At 36.1% G+C, this 26,390-nt stretch overlaps 1 protein-coding gene across 5 annotated transcripts in view; it reads left to right on the top strand.

Annotated features, from left to right (window-relative positions):
- The window catches only part of RABGAP1L (RAB GTPase activating protein 1 like), a 242,839-nt gene that overhangs the window by 39,680 nt on the left and 176,769 nt on the right, over window positions 1-26,390 (top strand). For all 5 annotated transcript variants that reach the window (XM_065674152.1, XM_065674156.1, XM_065674155.1 and 2 more), the window contains 2 exons: window positions 12,139-12,232; window positions 17,419-17,569. In XM_065674152.1, coding sequence (XP_065530224.1) covers window positions 12,139-12,232; window positions 17,419-17,569 — 245 coding nt within the window. The remainder of the gene's footprint in view (window positions 1-12,138; window positions 12,233-17,418; window positions 17,570-26,390) is intronic.

Below are 26,390 nucleotides of genomic sequence, written 5' to 3'. Positions count from 1 at the left end.
CATTATAGAATGGCTTTACTTTATTATAAAATATTCCACTGGGGTGTGAACCTAAGTTAAACTTTGGTTTAGCTTCCCAATGCTAGTTTGCATATTTTAAATGTAGATTACTTCCTAAGAGAAGACATTAAAAATATCATGATGTGACTGTTCTCATGGAAACTGCATTGAGAGTTATCTGCCTAGAAGTTATCTATCCTGGTGGATATGCAGGTTAAATGAGTCATTTGCAGTTGATCTAAATAAATCTCTTCATTCTTTTTCTTTCTTTTTCTTTTCAGGGTACTAATTATGATGATGGAAAAAAAATCCCCTTGAGTTTACAATGTCTTGTCTTAGCCTTGGAAGAAGGCTTTTTCTTTTCTTTATGGTTAAGGATGGCTACCTGGCCATATAGGGTTTTTTTCTGCTTGCAACCTAAGGCAGGTGTGCATTATAAGGATTTTACTATTTCATAGGCCAGAGGCTGCTGTTCCCGTTACCGATACTGAGGATTATGATTTGTTCTCTTATTTTTGTTATATCTTCATAATCTATCCTGCATGCCCTCAGAATATTATGTAATTTACTTCAGAAGCACTATACATTGCAGTTTCATTTGTGTAAGAATGCATGCCTCATCTGGACCTTACCTGATTTCTCTGTACTCTGTGTGTGTGCATACACACAGCTCAGTGAGATGTCTTTATGTCATGAGCATATGAATAAAGATGTTTGTAAGAAAGAAGGCATCTTTTCCAATATTCTTGTTCTTTTTGTTTTAATGAAAGGCCAAACATGATTCCTGCCCCCTGCAATAATGATTTAAAATAATTAGTATACTAGAGTTAGGTGTAGTCCCTTTGAAATGTGCAGCAACTGTTATAGAAAATTGAGATATATTCCGTAAATAACATACTTAGCTTTTTAATAGCCTTTTCCCATTTTAGCTTTATTTTTCATCAGAACAGCTGTATAAAAAAAAAAAAAATAAGACTTTTGCAAAGATTGTGCAGTAGTTACTTAAAGTGAGGTTGATCTTGGAAGATCTCTCCTTTTTTAAATTATTAATAATGTAATAGATATTTCTGGCAACCCAGTCATGTAAGGCTTCTTGCTTTGGAGATAGTAATTTTTAAAATATGCTTAATATTAATGATTTCTTGTCAAAACCTAGAATGTAAAGTACACTCTGTGATAAGAAGTTTCGTATTACAGAATATAATTTTAAAATAATATATAATGAGGAAGATATTACAGTTCCTGGAATGGTTTCAGATAAAGTGAATTTAAGTATCAATTTTTATCAACAAGCAAAAAGGTCACTGTTAATATTTAATTCTGAGTAGAACCTTGAAAAGGTGCAGAATGCAATTGGTTGAACTAATTTTTTTGCAGCATTAGGAGTAAGTGAGAACATGTAACAGAAGTGTTGGTTGGTATACTACATTAGTCAAAAAAGGCAAAGCTGCCCAAAGCTTTTTTATTGTAGTATCATTCTATGGCAGGATAAAGTGGGTGGCTGCATGTGTGAGCGTAAGGATTGGAGAAATTTGCTTTCCAGAAGCTTTTGCAAGGAGAATATCCAGTCCTAGAAACAAATAACAAAGGACAAGGGGAAGAACAAGTTGTCTTCTTCTAGCAGCAGTGCTTGCTTAGACCATACATGAAATGATGACTTTTGTTTGGCCCTAATATTTTAATTCTTTTTTCTATACAACATTTCAGGAGATACTGAATAATGCCATTTGAGTTTCTTCTTGAATCAGAATAATGTCAGAAGGTTAGGGATCACAAGTGAGTGCAATTCTGTTTAAAAACAGAAAATAGTTTTTTAAACTGATTGTAGCTGAGTTAATTTTTCTTTTTAATTTTTATTTTTTTCATGTGGTCCTGTATGTGTGGTTACTGGTTTTGTTCCAATCCAAAAATTGCCTGCAGTGTAATCACAGGATGCTTAGCGGACATTCTTGAAGCAGGTAGTTCATGATAGGTAAAAGATAACATGCCTTGCAAGTCTTCAAGAAGAGTTTTCTGAGCGTGAATTGCAGACTGCCTCTAGAGCGCTCACAGATGACTTCCAGGAATCCAGAACTGTTTGGGTTTGTGTTTTTACTTACTGCAGCAGTAGGTTTTGTAATGATTTAGATGTTACTTTTCTGACTGCTAGGAACCGAGCAGGGATGTAGTTGACCACGTAGCGGGTACTGATCCATAAACAGTGTTATTAAATGAAAAAGTATCCTGTTGAAATGTGTTTAGTGTTTAGTTATTGACATTTAGTAAGAAGAAATTAGATTTAAATATGAAGATGTAGGAGTAAGAAGGAGCAGCAAAAGAAAAGAAAAAACAATCTTAGGAGGGTAAAACTATTTCTGTGTTCTGTCTAACTGTCTTAAATTGTAAGGACAAAAAGAGATAAAATAGAAAAAAATAATGTAAGAGGTATGGAAATTCTGTGGGGAGATGGTGAAATTTGACAATGAAAATAGCAATGAAAGGACCCTGAAAGCTTCCAAAAAATCTAAGCATACTGGACAGCACAAAAAATGGTGCATACAATAGATAAGGAGTCAGCAATACTAAATGATTGAAGGTGAACAGCCAGACTAAATCAGGATACTGTGTCAAATGTGGGTGGACAGAGGCTGTTTACAGGATTTAGAAAAGCAAAATAGTAAAGGAAGTGGTGATACAGGAGCCAATGGAGCTATTGAGAGTATTTTGTGATAAAATATGGGTTTACGATGTGGGCTAGTGTGAACAAATGAGGGTGACTTAGTGAGAAGAATGACACTGGTAGTGTGGAAATAGTCAACTTTGCATTTTTATCCAAATTAAAGGTAACTTGATATAACTCATAGGAACTGTTTGTTAACGTTAATTCAGTACAGAGTAATGTTGATGAGTCCTAACCATGATAAATTAAATCTGTGTTGGAGTCTTTTTGCCATCTCCATTAAAAATGAGCTAAAATGATACAAATCCAAATTCATGAGTTCGTTTGGCTAGTGGCTGTCTTCAGACAAGAACTTTTTGCTGCAGTTCCGTAATTGCCAAGATGAGTTTTAAAATGCAAGCACTCTGAAGAATGCAGATCTGTAGCTTCCAAATGAAAAGAAACTGTTCCTGATGAGCCTGATGTCATTTTTGTGGACTCTACTATCCATTCTCTAGGATTGGATTGTTTTCATGCCTTAGAAGTTAACTTTTGTTATTAAAAATCATAGAATAAGTGCACTCAGTTGACTTCTGCAGCTGTTATTGTGCTGCCAGAGAGAACATAATCCCTTCCTCAGTATATAAAAACAAAAATACTGAATGCAGAAGAATTTTTTTAATATGTGCTGAATGGTGACAGTTCTTATTGATAGTTACAGTTGTATTTAAATTTGGTCATGCAAGTATGGCCTTTCTGTTAAAAGGCAAGTGTTTGAAATTTTTGGAATTGGAAGTACTTCTGTGGGTTACAGAAGTATTTAATGAAATTGCACGGTTGTAAATGAAATGGAAAATTTTGAGAATTTTAATTTTGCTTCTGTTCCAGTTTTATAGGGAGCTAGAGTATAGTGAAGGTCAGCTGCTGGGCGATCAGATTCTTTCCTGTCCTGTAATCCAAATTGCTGCTGGAGTTCACTTTATAAGCTAGGTTTGCAGGTTAGGCCCTTGAAGAAATGTGACTTAGTCTGAGCTATTGTATTCTCCTCTTCCTCTCCAGAGTCTGCAAGACACTCCTGCAGGGTGTGTCTGGGTAGATATTATAGGTAGGGATTTTTCCTTTAATAAAATATGTTGCTTACACTGACTTCATGAAGTTCAAGGCAAAATATAATTCCATAATTGTGGCCTGGGGTTCATGAATACTGCAGGTAAATCTGTTGACGGCTTTGTTTTATTCTTCCAGAATGATGGGAAAAATTGCTTTCAGGTTAAGGGAGTTTTCAGTTCCTTGGATACATAGGTGAAGTATGTTTCTGGATTTCAATTGTCTTTTTACAATTTATATAAAACCACTTCAGATTATGGTGTAAAATAGACACTTTTCCAAATAGACACTTCAGTAATAGATGAACATAAATTTGTGTTTGCATCTTGTCTACACGCAATTGCAGATTATTTTGAATGTTTTGAATGCTTCAAGAAGTGGTTGTCTTTTGCTTGTTGGCCTATAATCAGTGTGGTAAAAGTGTGGTTTAAAGTAATCTGAAGAAGGAATTAGAACTTGCTACTGTTAGAGGGTCTTCTCAGGTTTCAGTCATGAGTGCCATACTTTTTGTGACCTCAAGCTGCCTACTATGCTTACATAATTTCACATTTCATATAATTAAAAAAATCTTACTTAACCACATTTATATAATTTATATGAAGATGATTAAAAGACATTACTTAAACTGTTCCCCCCAACATTTTAGTAATAATTATTAACCTTAAAGTGACATTCTTTTTTTAGTTTTGGTCATTAGCTTTCTAGTATTTTGTTAATTCTAAGGTTTTTATAAGCAAAGTGCCTTGCATGCTGCCTCGGTAAAATGCTAAGAAATACATAATTCTTATGTGTTTCTCATGTTGATTTTTTTTCATTTGATTATATAAAATATGACAGTAGATGCCAATCTACAAATTTGTAAGTATAAATACTGAGTAAAGAATTCCGTTGCCTTAGAATTATGTCATCTCAAATTTGATTTTTCTTGCGTGTTCTCAAAGATGTCAGTTTTCAGACAGCACAATACATGTGAAAGATGTTTGTATTTATAAGAATACCTCCACTGTGCAGCATTTAGTTGGCTTTGTCATCTATGTGGGAGCAAAACTACTGAACTGAAGTGGTAATTTTTCTCCACTCTTTTATTTAGCTTCAAGCATTTGTACATCACCTTTAGATATGTCATGGTAGCTCACTCGTACATTCACTACATGAGGGAAGAATCATCTCTTTGCTCATGTTTTTATACTCAGATTTGGATGCACAGTTATTTTTGTGACTTTTTAAATGATTCCTGTTTAAGATGAAAGAAACTGTGTAGATACTATAGATAGAATTAAAGTATGTTTTTAAATGTAGAATTTTTGTTGTATAAAAAAAAAAGTCAATTTGGCTACCCATTTAACACAGCCAGCAGGATTGTTTCAAAGTAGAAGAGTGGATCCTGTGAGAGATTTTGCACAGACTTCTTTATAAGATGTGTGAAAACCATTATCGTATGCAGTGAGTGAAACACAGACATCATCTAATCTAATCAACATGCTGTTCCACCCTCTTTCAGTGTTAAACAAATGTAAGGTTTTTTTGAGATCTAGATTTTCAGTTATGTAGAGATGCAGTTAAATTTGCAGACGGTTTGGAAGGTAATAAATTTTTTGGGATTCATCAGCATTTAGGTTTTGCTTGAATGGTTGTAAGTAACAAATATGTATCTTATAGTTCATAAAAAGAAGAATTACTTTTTTTTTTGCTGTTACTGGTTTGTTTCTAGTGAAGAATTTGGTTATCTTTTTTGGTTTTGCTGCCTTTATATGTACTTAAGTAGCTGGCAAATTATATTTTCTTCGGGTTAATTATGTAACCTGTATATAAACAGAAGGGTCCTGTGAGCCAGTTCACTGCAAGTTGTCATTGTTCATATTCATCAATCATATTTTTCTGCTCCTGGTTATTGTTGTTCCTCCTAAATTAGAAAATGTGCTGAGGATTGTAATTTCATAAATATATGATTTGGAAGGCATTTTGAAATCTTTTAGTGTTTATCAAAATATTTTGTAATCCACTGAAAAGATGGGCCTTTCTGGAAATCTGCCTTATTTAATACTGGAGTGAATTTCATGACTTAAACTTTGTTTCACTCTTATCTTTCTTGGCAAGCCTATAGTTCATACTCTGTGATTTCCTCTTTTCTCACAATCCTCTTTTATCTAGTATGCATGGAATGATTCCATGCCAGTAACGTCTGCATCTTATTGCTCTGATAATACGCTGCCAAGTTCAGCTCCCCCTTCATTTTTGTTCTTCTCCTACATAAAAATCAAACTTCTCATTTTTGAAGTATTCCAGTTCTATTCCCACCTGTCTTCATGACCTAATTTCCTTCTCCTTCAGGCTGCTCCAACTATATTATTTTTCAATTCCACCTACTCTTTATTTCACGTGTAACAGCTTCTCAATTTAAACTCATTAAAAATCCTTTTCTCTTCTTCACATCAGTGCTCACATCCCACCTGTTCATTTTTATCTGCCATATTCATGCTTTCTACTCATTGTAGGATGTACTTCACTTATTTACTTTTATGCTTGAACTGTTTGAACTAACAGTATGGTTTCCTGTCTTATTTGCCTTTTTTGTTAACAGACAATTGAGTTTAACTTCTGAGGAATTGTCGTATTTTTGGTGATGTAGTAACCTAGTAGATCTCTTTAAGGAGAAATGAACCTATTGGAAAAGTGGCTGCATATCTATTTTTAACTGGTATTAAATATAGATGAGGGGAGTATTGTTTAAATGAAAAAATGTACTTTTTCATTGTAAACCCAAGAAGATTAAAAACATTAGTTGGTTACTTTTTGTTTGAAAGAGACTGTTCAGTACTTCCTCAGAGAGAGGAAAATCTGTGCAATTTATCTTTTTTTCTGAGTTGGTCTTTCACAGTATTTTGTTACAGTGTTTGCACAACTTGGGCTGCTATTATCCTCTAAGCGTGCTCCATGTTCCGTATTTGAAGGCCTTGTGCTGTAAGAATAAATGTGGGGGAACATGAGGCCAAGATCGTATTTCTCTGTTACATTTTTTCTGGTGGTTTTTTTTGTTCCTTTTTTTTTCCCCCCTACTGCACGGTATTTGCTTATAATTTGGAGTTACTGTGTGCATAATTTTTCTGTTTTAAACACTTGATGGCTCAGTATTTTGTTTCAACACCTCTTATCAATTGGAGGAAGAGTCAGAAATGGTGGAAGTCTGGAGAATATGTCCTTTGAGGACAGAAACAGGTTGTTTTTTTGTTTTATTTATTTTTAGAGAAGAAAAAGAAAGCTTTAGATGTTGGGGTTTTGTTTTGTTTTTGTTTGGGTTTTCCTTGGTGTGGGTTTTTATTTATTTATTTATTTATAAAGGGGGATGTGCTAAAATTGCTTGGGAGAAGAAAAGTAAATTGCAGGTAAAAAGAATTAGGTTCTAACTAAGAGATATAATCCATGGAATAAGAGTAATGAAGTCCTTGGAATGAACTGCTCCGGGGGTGCAACTGAAGGCTTGTAGGGTTAGGCTAGCCAAATATGTGCAAGGGGCTATATGATCCAGACCTGCGTTCTCTTTAGTCAAGTTAAAAAGTAAGACTATTTCAATAAGTAAGAATTCAGTAACTAGTGGAGCTGTTTCATAAGGCTCATCTTAGAATCCTAGAATCATAGAATAGTTAGGGTTGGAAAGGACCTCAAGATCATCTAGTTCCAGCCCCCCTGCCATGGACAGGGACACCTCACACTAAACCATCCCACACAAGGCTTCATCCAACCTGGCCTTGAACACCGCCAGGGATGGAGCACACTCTGTTTCTGTCTTGGGAGATAAAACCTCTCATGGTATTACAGTGCTTCAAATGTGTACCGCTGTTAGGGTGGTCTTCTGCAACACTTCATCAGTTACAAGTACTTCATTGTAAAAAATAAATAAATAAAAATAACCAACTAAACAGAAAACCCAAATACATGTGCTCTGGCCCAAAATAGCCGTATTGCCATTTCATATCAAAGGTAGTTGTTACAATTCTGAAAGTTTTGTTTTCCACTCAAAACAACCTTTCAGGCTATTCTGGATCAGACTGAATCCAAAGAGGTGCCTCTGCTACATGAAAGGTGGACTGCTTGGGGTAGCATTTTCCACATATTGGTTACCAAGAATAATGAGCCATAGTTTATTTTGCTTAAAGTGCTGCCAAGGTACTAAGAGATTTTTCATACCAGCAGTCATACTTCTTTGAGTTGGAGTCTGTTTTCTAAAGAAGGGGGGAAAGTTATACTTGAGGCTAGTCAATAAAATATTGTTACATAATAAATGTTAGCACTGGGCCACTTAAAATACAGCTCTTTTGTGTCCTATTCTGGATGGTCTGTTCATAATACTGAATAATTTATGTAATGAGTGTTTCTAAGTGGAGTAGGCACAAAATTAAGTATATCCAATACGTTGTCAAGCTTTTTTTTCAGTTAGTTTTATTCTTTTTTAGTTTTTTCTTGAATGTCCCTACAGATTTTTGAAAGAGACCACTTTTTATACATTTGTTTGGCTGTAGGTAGACTAACAAAACAGACTACATACAAAATCTGTCATCCAGAAATCCTTCCCCAACGTGAGTCGTATCTGTACAGGCTTCAGTATTTAACTTACGCAAATGGCAAATGCACGAAAGAGAAAAGCAAATGTCGTTGGGCCAGAAGGAGGTTCCAAGTCAGTCTGACCTCAGTCCATGGGACTGGTTATGGAGCATATACTCCCCAAAGTAGTTTCTAAACATGTGAAGGACAAACAAGGTCATTTGAAATGGCCAGCATGGATTTATGAAGGACGGGTCATTGTGACCAACCTCACTGCTTTCTGTGACAAGGTGACCAGTGCTGTGGACAAGAGGTGGGTGGTGGATGGTGTATATCTTGAGCAGACACTCCAACACTGTGTCGCATAGAGTCCTTATCATTGAATCAATTAGATAGGGACTGGCTAAGTGAAAAATAATGTGTTTGGAAGGTTGGCTGGACTCCTGGAATGAAAGAATCAAACAATGGTCCATAGTCCAGCTGGCAGCCAGCAAGTAGCAGTATCTTTCAGGAATCAGTACTGGGATCAGTGCTGTTAGATGTCTTTATTAATTACCTGTGTGCTGGGACTGAGAGCACCTTTAGCAGGTTTGTGGATAACAGCAAATTGGGGTGAGTGGTTGATAATGCTGAGGAGCTGGGCTCTACTCAGAGGGACTTGGGTACCTTTCTTGAACTTGTTCAAGAGTATCCTCCTGTTGTGGTTTAATCCCAGCTAGCAGTAGAGCACCAGGCAGGTGCTCACTCAGTCCTCCCTCCTGTGCACCCCCAGCCTACTCACTGGTGGAGTGGTGTAAGAAGCAGAAAAGGCCTTGACTCTAAGCACTCCTCAGCAGTAACTAAAACATCCCTGTGTTATCAATACTCTTTCCAGTACAAATCCAGAAGATAGCCCCATACTACCTACTGTGAAGAAAATTAACTCTATCCCAGCCAACACCATCTGAGATTGAGTTACCCACACTGGTGCCTGGGACCTGATGTAACTAGAGCTGCTTGGAGTAGGAGATTGGACTAGATGATTTCCAGAGGTGTCTTCCACCCTGGAGTATTATGTGACTCTGTGCTGATGCCATGCAGAGTGATGCTTGCTGTTTAGATGCTGGCTTTGTAAGTGCAATCCTTCAGGCTTGCTTTAAACAGACTCTGAATTCAGGGATTTGGTTTGTGAGGCATCCACAAAGCTTTTTTTTTTGTGAGCTTTTTTTGAATTTTGTTAATCACATTGCAATTCCAAGCAAACAAATAACCTAAGTGGTGTACTGTTATCTGTAAGTATTCTTAAAGGCTATTTTCCATGTGAACGTATTTTCAACCCAGCCTCTCAGGTTTGCTTCCTTGGGATGTCTCCCATCCTCCTCTCATTCTGCTGAGGCATAAGTTTTGTTGTCCATTTAATAGGTTCTGAGAGGTCAGAGCAAGTAAAGGAGGAAGGGAGAAGTACACAGCACATTTAGAAGAAGGGATCTGTGGCATTCCCAGCAGGATAAGTATGGATAAAATCATGCTCTGGCTAATGTTGCTGGCTTATAAATGCTATAAAATATGGAGGGGGAAAAAAAAGAAGTATGTAAATGCACCTCACAAGAACATCTACAGTTAAATATCCCTCCGTCAGCCTCTATTTTTATATATATATATATAAAATTTTATATGTATTATGTATAAATACATACTTTTTAATATATACATATAAAAATTTTTTTTCCTCCCCCTCAATTTATACCTAAGTGTTTACACAGGTCAGAATAGGCAAATAGTCTTTAGAGTGGAAACAAAGTAGGTATTTTTAAAGCTGTTTATGCTCTTTGCTGTGTTTCATTTTGAATTTTGACGTTAGCGTCTTTGAAAGGGAGCATATAGCTTTTCTAATCAAGGCCTGTGATTTTATGACATATAACTGAATAATGCATTTCAAATATTGATAAGCCTTCCAGATGAAAGCATTTTCGGGGCCAAAGCACTGTAGCTTTGTGATACATTTAGCTGCAGTACATATGCTACGTAACACTGATCTCCTTAAGAACTTCGAAGAATTTTGCATAGAATACCAGTGTAGTGAGAAAACAAGGGGTTTGTTTCTTTTGTCTGATGTTAATATTCCTTGGCAAACTCAGGTTTGGATCAGGTAACAACTAGGGTGCTTTTCTCCTGAGAACATTCAGTGTAACTTCATTTATAAATGTTTTGCTCTTGTTGGGGATTTTACTCATCGTTATCAGATTTTATTTCAGTCTGCAAGATTTGTTTGTTTACACCAGTAGCTCTTGTAGAGAGGCACTATAATTCTTCAGTCTCTTCAAAGGGTTTCGCTAATTTAATGTACAATCTGAAATTCAGGGAGATTTCTGATAAGCTTCTCTCTTCTCTCAGGGCAGCATGTTAATTGTCCTTGAAATACAGTATATGCTATCTTTGTCTTCACAGTCCATTGTCAAATTCAAGCCCTGATGATATTTTTATTAATGCCTTATATTTGACAGTTGCTGGGACTGTAAATTAGAAATGTGTAATTGAAGTGAGAGTGACAGAGGTGAAGACTTAAGAGGGTAGTTCTTCAAGTACTGAAGACACTCTTCTGCTTGAACTGCTACTGTTGTCTACATAAAGTTGGAGGTGAAGTGTTTAATGTGCCTGAGGAATTAAAGATACTAGGCCAACAACCAGATGTGACTGAGTAGTGTGAAGAGATTATCTGAGGGATTTGGGAAGCACATGTAGCTTTGGTCCTTCTTTTTTGTTCTGTTTTAGCTTCTTGAGACAGCTCAGTTTATAGGAGAAGGCAGCCTTGAAGACCTTCTGACATCCAAACTGTCCATAGTTTCAGAGGTTTCTGAGGATAATGGGGCTGTTACTGTGTCTCTTTCTTTGTTGTGTTTAGGTTGTGTAGTAAAGATGCTTAGAGTTGGAGGCCTGTCAATGTTTGGGATTGTTGAAATTGTACTCATGTTTAATTTTTAGCAGCATTTTATTCAGATAAAACTGAGAAAAGTCCAAATAACTATAAAGCCATGTTCATGTGAGGAGTTGCTCAGAAGAGTTAGACTGGTCAACTTACTGGGAACAGCTCTGTAGACCCATAAGACCCTTGGAAATTGGATAGCTAGTTGAGCACACTATCCCAGGCTCACATTCTCTTCTGGCTTTGTGTATTAGCCATATAATGATATGTATCGCTTTCTAAGTGTTTTATTATTAGTACTTTTGAGGCTTCTTTTCAATTTGAAACATTCTTTTCTGCTACATGCAATATAACCTTAAATGTTACAGTGTTGTTTTTTGCTGCTCATCCATGAATTTGTTTCATTAACAATATTATTTTGTGGCTCTGAGTAGGCTTCTTGATGTCAGAGTATCACATGGGAGCAGAATGACAGCTAAGGGATGCAGTATAACGAAACAGCATTATGTGCTATACTTCAAATGAGAGCTCTCTTTATATGAGTCTGGAGTGGATGTGTCTTTTAGATAATACTGCATTGTGAAATTTCATTAAAATGGATAATTGACAGCCTTGAATCTTTCCTCACATAATGCTTTCCTAAATCCCAGCCTTTTTTCCTTAACAGTGCTGTTAACTATTCTCTAGTCTTGTTCATTTAAACTTTATGGTAACTTTATTAATACACGTGTTTTGTCAAGTCTGCTAAACATTCTTTTCAGTTCCACTAATAGTTTCCATGTCATTTGATGTTTTTTAAAACTGATATATGAGAAGAATTTGTCTGAGACCTGTATGTATGCATCTTTAATGTCTGTTCTCTTTGGTAAATCTGTGCATGCTTTAGGTTTTATTTTTTTTTTCTGTTTCTTTTTCCTTTTTTTTTCCTTTTATTTTTTTTTTTCTTTTGCAGAGAGTGATAATGAACTCTCCAGTGGCACTGGTGATGTGTCAAAGGATTGTCCTGAGAAGATTTTGTATTCCTGGGGAGAATTACTGGGGAGATGGTAATGCTTTATTTCTTAAATTTAGACTTTAAATACTAACCTTTTTTTGTTTTATGAGACTATATGCTCTTAGCAGGAGGTTTGAAATTCTTCAGCTTACACAGTTTAAAAACTGAAATACGAAACACATTGAATTGTCACTTTAAAAGTGACTGGTAAATCCTCTTATTTTAACTTTCAGTTATTTGATGAATTTCTCCCACAGTGTCTGCAAAAGTCTTGTTTCATTCAGTGTTTGAGGGTGTGTATGTTGACACTGCAGGTGTGTCTTCAAATGCAGAACTTTCTGGCCACGTGTGTTCCTTAGGGCTGCATGTTACCCTGTCACTAAAGTCAGTGCTTCTTAGTGCTAGAGTGGAAAAGGCAGAGCAACTCTGATCTGCCCTATGTAAGCCATTTGTGCTTGCTCATGTATGTTTAATTGAATGATTTTTTTATGAACACTAATTTATTTTTTTTTTTAATGGGGTATATATAGGCGGTTGATAAGGAGTTCTAGAAAGACTGATCCTCACTGAAACTGTTACTCTTGGAGAGTAAAATGGAGGCTATTTGTAACCGTAGAGTATGTTCTCAGCAGTGTTATTTTTATCATTTTAATAAAGTGCTTCAGTAACAGCATATGCTTTGCCAAGATAGGAAAAAGTCTGTGTATTTGCTATCTCTAAGAGACCTTACACTATTAGCAAATGCCAGAACCACTTACTCGGTTTTCCCTTTGTAAGTAATAGCTTCTGCTGCCTGAGACAAAAATAATAGGAGGCCCTTAATCTGGAATCGGCAAAATTTTCTTTTCCTAACTTCAAAAAGAGAGCTGAAAAACATTCTAAGGATTTATTTGGGCAGTTCTTCCCTTTACTTAGCCACTTTGTAGCTTTGGAGAAACACAGCCTCTTACTGCTGACCTCCTCTTTAATGTAGATCTTACGCAGAGGTTAGTAAATGAGACATCACAAGATTTTATTGAGCTTAATGAAACCCTTCCTTCTGCTTGTTTTAACTATTTTGTCACCCAATAAAAATCTCTTTGGGAAGAACAAATATTTAATGAAATTATTGTACAAATACTCACACAGAGAGGAAAAGTGTGGGGGTAAGTTGATCCTTATAAAGTGTGTTTTCCTTACCTGAAAATGCTGTAAACAGATCTGCTCTGGAGCTGTTTAGAACTTTCCAAAGCCTGTTCTAAAGGACATCCCAAGAGAGAGTTTATAAATTGTTTACAATTTTATATCTTGCACCTCAAAGCCAACAATGATTTTGGCAGGTTTATTTCAATTTGCATTGCATTTGCATTGGAAAATGCTACTTTCTGATTGTTTTTAGGCTTTTTATTTTTTATTTAATTCATCTGTCAGTTGATTAGTTGTAGTTTTTGCCTGTGCCAAATACCTGGACTTCTGTGGGTAAGCATGCTGAAGTAATAAACTTCCACAGCTCATTCTCTCAAATTTCACCTGACCAACTATTTCTTCATTACTATTGTATACTGTTCAATGAGACAAAAGATTTAAGACTTTGGAGTAAACTATTTTGAAGTCCTAACGTATGCATTTAACTTGGAGAATCATTTAGTAGTTAAAACATCTTACTTCAAATCAGCTAAAAATTGGATGAGAAGTGGGAAATTGCAGACACTTTAAAGACTAGCAGTAGCAAACATTTTCTGCAAGAGTGTCTCAAGCAGTATTACCTTTGGAGTTAAATTCAAGTGTATAAAATACTTGAATTCTTGAATAGCATGATGTTCTATTTTAAGAGCAAAACTTGGAAACAGTAACATATGAAAAATGTTAACAATTTGAAAGCTAAAAATAGATTGAAGTAAAATCTTGTGTGTTGAAAATTGCACCATCTGCTAGTGGAATATCTGTGCACCTATTAATTTTTGTTTATTTACTGTTTTACATTTCCACTTGGAAAACTGGTGTGCTTATTTGTCTGTTAGATGAAAAATTTCTTGCACCTAAATTGCTTCTTGTAATTCCATTAAAATGTCAGTCTAACCTAATGGCCTGACTCAGCAGAAACATTGCTCCGAGAGTCTCCTTCAAACATACAAACAGCAATAAGAATAAGATAATTTACCAAAAAGTCAATAAGCAGGTGTGAAGTAATGGAATAACTTTTAAATTATTTTACTATTTGCGACATCCTCAGCATGGAAGTTGTTCTTGTGAGCTAGCTTAGCTGAGTATGGAACTATTTCTGATGTAGGTGGTGGGGTTTTTAATGGTTTGTATTTCCTTGTGTTTTTGGTTTCTATGTTAGTTTTTTTGTTGTTGTTGTTGTTTGGTTTGTGGTTTTTTTTTAGCAGTAGTAATAGGCAATAGTCTTTGATAAGAAATATTTGTTTACTTGCTAAGTTGGATCATAGTCTATGCATTGCTACTTTATATCCTTCCTCTTTGATGTTTTAAAATTGTCTTTACGTTTTGTGCAGGAGAATTACAGCACTTTGTAGCAAATTAAAAGATGTCAGCATTCATGACTGACCCATTTCTTTTCTCCTAAAAATATACGCTAAAGGATAAGACTAGAATAAGACATGCATTTTTTTTGTATGCTTTTATGGTCTGTCCAAACAGATGTCAGAAAGTGCCTAGAAATGTTGAAGTGCCTGGGCCTCTACACAAGGAGGGATAAATGCATATTTGTTCATTATAGTAGAATACAGAGCAAGGATTATTAATGATCAATCTGTTTCTCACTGACATTGAGAAACTGAGAAGTTGTCTCTTAAAATTACAAAGTTATGCTTTGTTGCATGGACTAATGTTGCTGAAGTATTACCTCTACCATAAAACTATTTCAATATTTAACAAATCCAGTGAAATCTGGTATACTGTAGCATGTTTAACTCTCAGTTGTAAATTCAGTAGTAAGGATGGCATTACAGCATGGCATTTGCATCTCTGTTAGCTATTGCCATAAGCCATTTGTATTGTTTTCTTGATGTTGCTGAAAAATTCCCTGTCACATTTCTGTGGGGATGTTCCTTTTTAGCTGTTCATTTTATTTTATATGCTTACAGAGTCCTCAGTGAAGGACACCTGTGTTTCTCATAACAACGCATATCATAGGAGGTTTGGGTTGGAAGGGACCTTAAAGATCATCCAGTTCCAACCCTTTCTGCCATGGGCAGGGACACCTTCCGCTAGATCAGGTTGCTCAAAGTCCTGTCCAACCTGGCCTTCAATGCTGCCAGGGATGGGGCAGCCACAAGTTCTCTGGGCAACCTGTTCTGCACCTCACCACCCTTACAGTAAAGAATTTCTTCCTAATAATCTAATCTAAACCTTCCCTATTTCAGTTTAAATCCATTCTCCTTTGTCCTGTCACTAGCTGCCCTTGTAAAAAATCCCTCTCCAGCTTTCTTGTAGACCTGCTTTAGGTACTGGAAGGCTGCTGTAAGGTCTCCTCTGAGCCTTCTCTTCTCTGGGCTGAACAAGCCCAGCTCTCTCAGGCTGTCTTCACAGGACAGGTGCTCTGATCATCCTAGTGGCCCACCTCCAAATGTAGTACTCAAACTAATCTGATTTGAAGTGAGCTATGGATGCTTCATTTTCACACAACTTGAGCTTTAAGTTTCTGATGTGGTCTTGTTGGTTTTTTTTTTGTTTGTTTTTTAATTTATTCTTGTTTTTACTTTTCAAAAATTGTAACCACTTATCTAGTTCTTTTAATATTTCCATGAATATTATTTATTTCTAGCTTTTTCACATCACAAGACCATTAGTCTAATGTGATTTGCTGCAAGATGAGAGAGAGAAAGAGAAAAGGGACTAGTTGGCTTTTAATTTGGCTAACTGAATGGCAAAGTTTGAAATGACTTGTATTGCAGTACATATGCGAAATTTAAAATAATTTAGTGCTTAAAAGAATAAGGGCATTATGTAGTCATACTCTTTCTTAGAATTCTCAAGTCATTTGGAAAAATGGGCATATAATCCTCGGAGCATAGGAAGAAGAACTTTCTTTAGGGCACCTTTTAAACAGTAGTGGTGAACTTGTTTATGCTTTGATCGCCTGTTTCAAAGAATGAGTACTCTAAACCTTCACTTGAAATGGAGGATGAAATTGTAGGTTATTTAATTTTAATTGCAGTTTGCTAGCATTTGGCTAAACTGCTGCTCTCACTGTTCTCCTACAAGTAGAGTTGAAAAACAGAGTAATGGTCAAAACAATAATAGATCAAAGCACTTCCTACGTTGGAAAGAATAAAGAGCCAATTCACACAGGCTTCCTGCTGCATTGCTATGAAAATTGCCATAAGTCAAAGGGAGGTTTAATCTAGATCAGTAAACACTATTAGCTCAGACAGGATTTTAAACATCTGTGACTGAAAGCTCAGCAATGTGGTCCATGTGCAGTGATTTTTTATCATAAATGCATGGGCTTAGTGACTGGATTATTTTTTGAAAAACACATCTTTAGTATTCAGTCTGTCTGCTTATGGCCTTTTCATAATTCAGTGTACCAACTTTTGTAGGATTAATTGCACAGTGTTGAAAAATAAAACACCAGTCATCCTGCAGTTGTCTTCCTGCATTTCTTGGTGTGTCTACAAACACACAAGATAGTAAATCACCAGCTGAGACTAATAGGCAGATTTATTTGGAATGGTGGGATGTTACCAAGGTATGTGCAAGTGTTATGGCTTTGTGGCACTTGCAAAATACTCTTGGCATGAAGTCTAAAACTGGAACTTCAGTTTTCATTTTAGTTCTTCTGAAACTGACTTTTGTTTGTTTTCCAAAATCTACTTCTCTATGTAGCCTAGGTTATTTTTAATTTCCTTTTTTTAACCTAAGCTAAATGTATGTGTTGAACAGATATTTAAATTGAATTGTCTGCACGGATGCATGGTTTCCACTTTCAATTCCAGTTGTTCTTCATTAGCCAGTTTAGTTAAATTTCTGCAACTGATTGTTGTTTTAATTTTAATTAATTTCTCTACACCTGGAGAATTTGTATATCACTATATTTTGCCACTGGTTCTTACTGTAAATCTTTGCAGAATTTTTGCTTTCCATCTGACAAATACTACTCAGTGTAACCAGTGGAAGAAAAGCTTATGTTGCCGGTAGTTAACTCTGCTTTTCAGAATAATGTTGGGAAGTTAAAAACTTATTTTGATTTCTACTCAAGTAAGTATAATATTCAAATGATTGTTTGTTTCTCAGGCACAATAATCTTGTCGTGAGACCCAACGGATTGTCTACTCTGGTGAAAAGTGGTGTTCCAGAAGCACTAAGGGCAGAGGTTTGGCAGTTGCTGGCAGGATGCCATGACAACCAGGCAATGCTGGATAAATACAGAGTTCTCATCACAATGGTAAGGATGGATTTTTTTTTTTCCTTTTTTTTTTTTTTTTTGTTTTGTTTTGTTTGTTTGGTTTTTGTTTTTTCCCTCCTGTGGTTAAAATGAGTTCTGAGCAGCAGTTTTATTCACTGACAAAATGAGAAAAGGGTGAAACAGTTTGACTTATTTTAGGCAACTGAAATCGTTACTAGGTGATTTTACCTCCTGCCATGGGTACCTGCTGAATGGCATTAACAGTAAAAATTGCTGACCTATATCTGTAGTAATGCTTGACATTTAGCTTTCTGTGCACTTGCTGTGATTATAATAAGCACATCAGCTTGTTGTTCAGGTGTTTGTTTGGGTTTTTTTATTAACTTTGTTTTTTCAACAGTTTCTGCTCTCTGTATGCCTCATCTTTTCTGTTTTTTACTAAAAAAACACCCCTATGCCCCCCACCCCCAAGAAAAAAGGGTGGGGGGCAACAAAAAACCCAAACAAGGCCTCACAAAGTTGGGTATTTCTTACTTTCTTATTTATTTTAAGAAAGAATGTTAATGCCTTTTTTACCTAGCAGTAAACCAGTCTCCTTTCTGTGTGAATGATTTGAGAAGAGAATCTTTCTAGGAATCTGTTCCCATTCTGTATCATAATGCCATCAGTAAACATTTTAAGAAATTGTCTGCATAGATGTTCCAGATTGCTTATAGCTGTGACTAAAAGAACGAGAACTACTGTGTTGCAGGAACAGAAACTCTGTGCAGTGTCAGGAGGTAAACTCACCATTTGGGGTTCCAGAATTCTTGCCACTGCAGGGTAGTTATGTGCTCTGAGAAAAACAGTGCTCTCAAAAACAGCCATAATGACAGAAACAGAGGAAGATAATTTTATGTTGCTCAGAGAAAGTGTTGGATTTGTTATGTAGGAAATGAATCATCTGTCCATACAAAAATTCTGGGGTAAGCGATGTTAGTAAAAGTTGCCTTTCATAACGTTGCTGTATCTTTTTGATACTTGTCCTCTTAATTTGACCTACCTGCTGTGTTTGTAAAGTTTAAAAGCCTCCCAAGAGTGAGAACTGTCCTCATGGCTTCTTTTTCCTTTACACATGAAGAAGGATGTTTTGATAGTGTAAATTTTTCTTTTTGACATTGTAGTTGGGTTATATTTTCCTTAGAAACCATTCACAAGGCATCTGTCAGCTGTATGTTGCATCAAAACCACCTCCATTATTTTGCTCTTGCTTTCCGAAAGCGGGGAAGATGTTTGGTTCACAGCGGAGGAGGGAGTGGAAAACTTCTCAAATGCAAGCCTTATCTTGATGATAGGGCCTCATGCCTTAAAAATACTTTGCTGCACTTGGCCCTTTCATCATGGAAATATTTCAGTGATGTATATGCTGGAACATGACATTGCATGCAACATTCAATGTAAAATATTATGCTGTTTTGGATTAAAAAATGAAATCCTATTCTGAATTGAAGCATTTATGGAAACTCTTACTTCTGGAAAAAAAATCTTTTATTGTGAAATCACAAAATTTCTTCCATAGTCTATAACGTGGTATATAACTGCTGGTGATCACATCATTTGGTATACATTGCATGAAAGGTTTCATGAAAAGGAATGAACAGGAGAGAATCTATGCCAAAGCGAAGGGTCATTTTTAGGAATAGTTAATATTGGTGCTCCAGAAAAGCTTGTCAGCTATTTTTTTAAAATTAATTATCTGATGTTTATGTCTGTGAACAGATAGTTTCATTTTGGTGTGTTGGTAGTGTGAATTAAGCTATTTGGGAAAGAGAGAGGGGAGCAGGTATGTATATATTATTTTCTGAATCCTACTAAAGGCTTTGTTGTAGTGTTATGTGTGTCAGTAATAATATGCATGTTAAACTTCAGAGTTATTTGGGTATTAATGATTGTTCACTTGCTTCTCCTGTATGAAAAAGCAGAATTGATTTCTTTTTCCTTCATTGTTTGTATGCAACTATCCTAATACACCAGCAACATGTACTTTATTTTTTCTGTCAAATACATGGCTTCTGTCTTGATTCTTTCAGTTAATGCATAAGTTCATGTAGATTCATTGTCTCCTTGTATTTTGGTCATTCTGCTTAACGTTTCTCTCTTGTTTAGGCTTACTTCTGGAAGCTAGGTATTCTTGTGAGTGTCTTGACCACTTCAGTAATGTATTCTGTAAGCGTGTGCATTCCTGAGCATATTTCCGTTAAGACGCTCCTAGGTGATTAGAGGTGGCAGTGTTCTGCACTTGCAGTGCTGAGAATAGTGTGCTGAGATACAAGAAGTAGGAGATGTGAAAAGATGTGAACTTGCCCCCCTACCTACTCACCTCACACAACTCCCCCTCAAAGCTTTCTCCCTTAAACAGCTCCCCATTACTTCCTTGAACATTTTTTAACAATTCCAGAGGGCTAACTTGAGGAACAGTTCTTGAAAACTGTCATTTTACTATCATAGCTTAAGAAGTGATAGCTGGAATTACTAGTAAGATACCTAATTTATGACTACCTCTTGTGGGGAATAGAAAAATCTGACAAAAACTGTAAGTCTACTACAGCACTGCTGTTTTACCTGCTTGTGTAGCTGTTCTTGCTAGTGGAGGAAAGTAATTGTATCGGCAGAAAGGGAGTGGTTAGTAGGTCAAGAGAGGTTCTCCTCCCCCTCTACTCAGCCTTGGTGAGGCCGCATCTGGAATATTGCGTCCAGTTCTGGGCCCCTCTGTTCAAGAAGGACAGGGAATTGCTTGAAGGAGTCCAGCGCAGAGCCACAAAGATGATTAAGGGAGTGGAACATCTCCCTTATGAGGAGAGGCTGAGGGAGCTGGGTCTCTTTAGCTTGCAAAAGAGGAGACTGAGGGGTGACCTCATCAATGTTTACAAATATGTGAAGGGTAGGTGTCAGGATGATGGAGCTAGGCTTTTTTCAGTGATATCCAGTGATAGGACAAGGGGCAATGGGTGTAAACTGGAACATAGGAAGTTCCACGTTAACATCAGGAAGAACTTCTTTACTGTAAGAGTGACAGAGCACTGGAACAGGCTGCCCAGGGGGGTTGTGGAGTCTCCTACACTGGAGATATTCAAGGCCCGCCTGGACAAGTTCCTGTGTGATGTACTGTAGGTTACCCTGCTCTTGCAGGGGGGTTGGACTAGATGATCTTTTTAGGTCCCTTCCAACCCTTGGGATTCTGTGATTCTGTGGCAGGACAAAAATGTGTTACTTGTGAGGAACTGAATGATAGCAGATTCTCAACATCTTAATTTAGAGACTGATACAGACAAATTTGTTGTTCTGCTCCCATTGTGTGCAGTTTGTGCAGTAGTATGTTAGGTTGGCCAACTATTATTCACATCACTTGACAGATCTGGTATGCATCTTACACTGTGTATATCCATCTGTTTACAGAGCTCCGAAATCTTCTACAGTATTTTTCAGTTAAAGGAGTGTTTTGTTCAATGTGTTCTGTAGGAGAGTAATTTGGGGCTTGTTTTAGTGTTTCAGTTCAGCACAGAAAGCAAAATAAAATCTCTATTTTATTTAGAAAGGTCAGTGCTGTACTTATATTCTGCAAAAAGGCATGTACTCATGTCCTCTGCAGTGGAGGTCAGCAGTCTGTCAACAATGATCCTAGTGAACTGTGCTTCCTTTCCCATATCAGAGCATTCACATGCTGATACATTTCCCATTTCTAGACGAGTTTGGAGTTCCAGGAGGAAAAGGAGAAAGAAATACTTCTGCTCTCACAAATACTTTCTTACTGACAAGTACTATCTTGCTAAATCTAATGTCTCCTACTGAGTTCCAGCTTTGTGATTACTGTGAGCCTCTGAGAAATTTTGACTGGAACACACAGTAGTAGGTCTTGCATACAATTTTAGAGAGTAGGAGTTCTAATTTGGCAGCTGCTTCATTTCTGACATATATGTAAATCTCTACTGTATAACAGTCAAAATCTGCCTTAGTTACTTTTCTGGCTTGTGTGCCATTGGGTTTTGACCTTGCTGCACATGGCACAGTACAAGAAAGGGGAAATAAAACATAAATCGGCAGAGGTAAACATGTATATATTTGTTTGTTTATTTATTTTAAGGAAAAGACAAAGGCAAATCAGAGTGATAAAATCTGCTTATTTGGTGATAATGAAGGGGCAGTACTGGTACTTGTATTAGAACTTTTGTAAAAGCATGTCAGATCCATTTGTTAAAAGATTATAAGTAGAAAACCATACAAAAGGTAGAGTCACTTAGCTGATAGAGTTTTTTCTCCTGCCTGCTTGACATTATTTCATGTTCAGCTTCACTGGCTCCTCTCAAGGCATTTGGTGAATTTTTCTATGACAAGATATATTTTGAGCTTCAGTAAACTGATCAGTGGCAAGTCACAGTTCACCCAATTTACAATTGAGGTGGCTGAGAATCCTCTGCAGCAATAATTATGTTCCGCTTGGCCTCACTGTGTCCCTTTCAAGTGTCAGGTACTGTCAATGTGTAAATTATTTGAAATCTGCTGTCACTTGATGGCAGTGATAAAGAAAACTTGTATCTGAATTGCGACAAATGTTTTATTTATTGCATCTTACACTGCGTATTATTAACATTTTGCTTTTCTGTTTTAGATGGTTTCATTCTTATATGTGTTCTCGCTCTGAATTTGTGGGGCAAGACTTCTTTCCATCCTTTTGTGTGTTATGGGGTGGGTGCCTGTTTTGTAATGCTGTTACTGATTACTCTTGAAATTACCCACACTCAAATCCCTTTTCGTAAGTTTAGAAAGAAAGGGTTGTATGTAGTTGCGTAAGTAAAATAATGAAGGCGGAAGAAAGGGCAGTCATTCACATTCTGTACTTTGAAAACTTTTGGATGGACCATTTTAAGGTAGTATTTATGATGGTTAAGTGTATAATTTCTTTATAAAAGACTTTCAGTATACAGTCTGACTTCCATTAAGAAATAAGCTGTATATACAAAGTTCATTTAACAGCATATCTAGACTTTTAAATGCTGCTGCTTTGGTTTAAGGAAACAAAGCTTGTTTTAAATTTATTATTCTTGAAAGCTCGATCAGAAAAAGAAGCCTGGCTTCAGATGAAGGAGGTGCTGGTAGTATTATGTTTCTCAGAAGTAATGAAAGTTTGCATATGAATGTGAATGGCCATGAGATGGATTTTGACTTTGAGTCGAAGGTCTTTAAGAAAGACCTAGTGGTTGTCCTTCCAAATTACTTGTAAAAGGACCAAAAATAAGATTATTTGTATATTGTCATAATTTCCTTTGGCGATATGAGCATGTGCCCAGAACAGTTAGAGATAATAACTAATTAAAGGGTCAGGCTTCACAAAAGTTGGCCAAAAAATAGCTTTGTTTGCTGACTCTGTAATGTTGTGTTGCATCTGGGCCAGTAATGTTTCAAGCCACTCACTAGAAGAATGAAAATCTTAAGAATTCTTCCACAGTCTGAAGCAAATATAAGAGGCATTGATTTGGGGATTAAATATTGCCATATAATGAAAATAATGTATCTCAGTAATGCAGTAATTTGAAATTGGTACTAATCACACAAAGTCCAGTTCTCACGCAGTAGGGACCAGTTATAAGAAAGTACATTTTGGAGCAAATGTATTGAGATTTGGTCTGTATGAAATCTAGTAATTTTAGAGCTAATACATGTTGTTAATCCATTCTGTTTGGACCAGTGTTGTTATTTCTGATTCCTCCAAGACACATCTTCTGATTATAAGGTGAAAAGGAAAACCTGAAAGTTAAGGTTTGAGTGTTCTGGAGACTTCTCAGGTCAAGGTGTTTTGCAGGCCCAGATACAAAATGAAACTTCAGCACTTGTTTACTGAAAAGAACAGTAAATTATGCAAGTGGAAGCAGTCTGTATACACTGTTGCAATCACTTGTTCCACGTTACTCCCATTTATTTCCTCATATCCATTTAGTCACAAGCCCTGCAGTGCATGTATTTAGGTGCCTTAGCCATGATCAGTTGTTGTGTGACATGGAGGACAAGGGGTGCTGGCTACAAAGCCATCCCTGCATCTCTTCTGTCTACAGAAAAGGAGGAGCTACAGCAGAGAAATATATTTGAAACTCTTTAACTGCTGTTTTTTATTATTATAAGCACCTTCTGAGAACAGACGCTTTTTTTATAGTGGGAAGTCCTACAAATGCATGTCTTTATCACCTCTTCTCCCAAAAGTGTAAGAGCAGTCTCTTGTCCAAAATTAAAAGTTAGAAATAGGATAACTAAAAATAGCAAATACTTTTGTTGAAATTTCATCTGCCTAAGCACGGTCTTCCATGTATTGGGATAGCTCTAATTATCTGTTTTCCTTGGTGCATCTGCTTGCAAACTGATCTCAAAGGACTGAAGATCAACTTTCATGTAAACCTAATGTAGAAATGTATTTACTTTTTGAACTTTGAAATTACCAAAGTATTCAAACAAGAAAAAGTGCTTTCTTCTTTGTTTCATACTTAAAGTATTACCTAGCTTTTTTTATTTTTATTGCTAGCTTGCTCACAAAGTTAGTGAACAGAAAGTGGAGGATTTTACAAATGAGTATGCAAATAGATTAAGTGCAGTTAACTTTGAAACTGGTGCCTTGATGCCATGTTTGTATGTGTTTTGTCTTTGTTTTATTTTATTTGTATGAAAGTTGGGTTGAAACAGTTTAGCTGTGGATTGAGAGGATTGCTTATATAGGAAGGCTATTTTAGTTTGAGGAGAAAATCAATCAAGCTTGTTATTTACAGCAATACCAAAGGATATTGTTAGCACTAGGAAGAGGAATATTTTTTGTCCCAATGGCATCGTGCAGGGTTCCACTGCTCAGTGTTCTGAGACTAATTAATCAGTAAGAGTGTCTAATTAAAAAGATGACTGTTCACCAGCTGCCACAGCAGGTTGGGTAATGGGCTGAAACATTAGAGTATTTTTGTAGCAAATATTTGTGTTCAGAATGCTGCATCTGTTTGTCCTAATGCAGAGAAGCATTCTCAAATTTCCAAATAGGCTCCCGTCCTGGACAACAGACGAAACCCATATGTGACTAGCCTCTTTTCTTTTGACACGGGCTTATGACAAACAGCCTACTGAAAATGATAAAGGGGCTCCCCTTTTGCAAGAAAATGTGCTTTGGAGGAGGTATGTTGCCCAGTTTTAGTCACAGATATTTGAAACACAGCCTGCCCATCTTTTTGTGCTGAACAAATTTCCCAGCAATAAAAACTAAGAAGTTTCAGAAGTGCAGATCTTTTACATTTTTGTTCTAGTTTTTTATTTTCACTTTATTTGTTCTCTTTCCTAATTGGGAATGTTTTCCCTTAACTTTTAGAGAGATGAGATACCATGTATGCATAGCTATATGCTTATTAATTATAAAAGATCTTATTATATACAGATTAATTATCATTATAAAAAATTGTGTTGTTTTGCTTGTTTTGGTTTGTTTTTTGCTTGGTTGTTTCTTTTTCCCAGTTGACTAAAAAGATAACTAAGACCTGGTTTATTGCTTGTTGGCTGAGATACGTAGATATTAAGCAAAACAGCTATAGAGAAACTGATAACTTTGAGATGTATATGCAGCTTTTTCATTTTCATGTTTCTTTTAACTGCAGTATCTATGCACAGTTTCTTAAGTTTTACTTTCCACCTTTTCTGGAGGGGCAAGCATAGGATGACTATCACTTAACTCTTAAACTGAGGTCATTCATCTCATGGCAAATATCAGATTTCTAATATTTTTTAATTCAGTGTGGTTTGTAGAGAAAAATCAGGCTGTATGCTGGTTTAATTGGTAGGGTGCCTCATTTTTGGTGTAAGCTGAACCATTAGTGCTGACAATTACAGTCTGTAGTTTGAATTATTTTAGTGACTCTGCATCCTGTAGAATAATAAAGAATATATGAACTGAAAATACTTATTAGATATTAGTAAACAAATACTGCCTCTGAAGAGCAAAAGTTGACTGAATTTTAATTCTTTAAATAGCTTAATTTAAATTCAGACTTCAAATAAAAGATTTAGTGTATCATGAATGTAGCGGGGTACCTAGTTTCATAGTAAATGTTAATATTACCCTTAGAAACTCAAGAATGAAATGTCCTTAAGGTGAATTTAATCTGCCGAGTTTTGATTAATTCAGAACTCATCTGGGGAAAATCTTTCAATTTTGTGTGCACAAAAGGGAAAACCTTAAGCTTACTCTTAATCAGAGAATCATCAACTTAATGACAACTCTTTTCAGGAAAAAAAAAAAGTAGCACCCATTAGTAATTTTTATATTATGTCATCTTAATTTTATCTTCTATGTATGATATTTGAGATGGAAAATAATGTGAATTTTTTTTTCCAAGCCTGCATAAAATTATAAAAAAATTCTGCCACATTGAGTTTTCCTGCAATTACTTTTTTATACTCAGCTGCTTAGAATAGCACTGAAATAACACTCACAATACAATTCCTGGCTCTTGGAGTGCTGTATGACCTACCAGCTCATAAATTGATACTTAAGTTCTGAAGGCTAAATGAGATTTGCATTTGCCCTCTTGGAGGACACATTCTGGTTTTGTGTGTTGGAATTTATAATCTGTTATCTGCAAAACCAGGGGAGCCTTGGATAGTTTTAGTGCTATGGCCTGAATAGGTTTAAATGATGGTTACTGGAAGAATTGATGTTAAAATTGATATTTTTATAGACTCCAGATATATGTATATTAATGCAGATAAGTGTTCTGTTAGGTAGGATGGAGCAGGGATGTCTCAGTGTCTTAATATTTCTTTACAGTAGAGTGTATGGTAATAGCTGCTGGTTCTAGTAAATGGT

The sequence above is a fragment of the Lathamus discolor genome, chromosome 3 (assembly GCF_037157495.1).
Source record: "Lathamus discolor isolate bLatDis1 chromosome 3, bLatDis1.hap1, whole genome shotgun sequence".
NCBI classification, from domain to species: Eukaryota; Metazoa; Chordata; class Aves; order Psittaciformes; family Psittacidae; genus Lathamus; species Lathamus discolor.
Note: the sequence above shows the minus strand (reverse complement) of the source record. Positions and strands in the feature narration are given on the sequence as shown.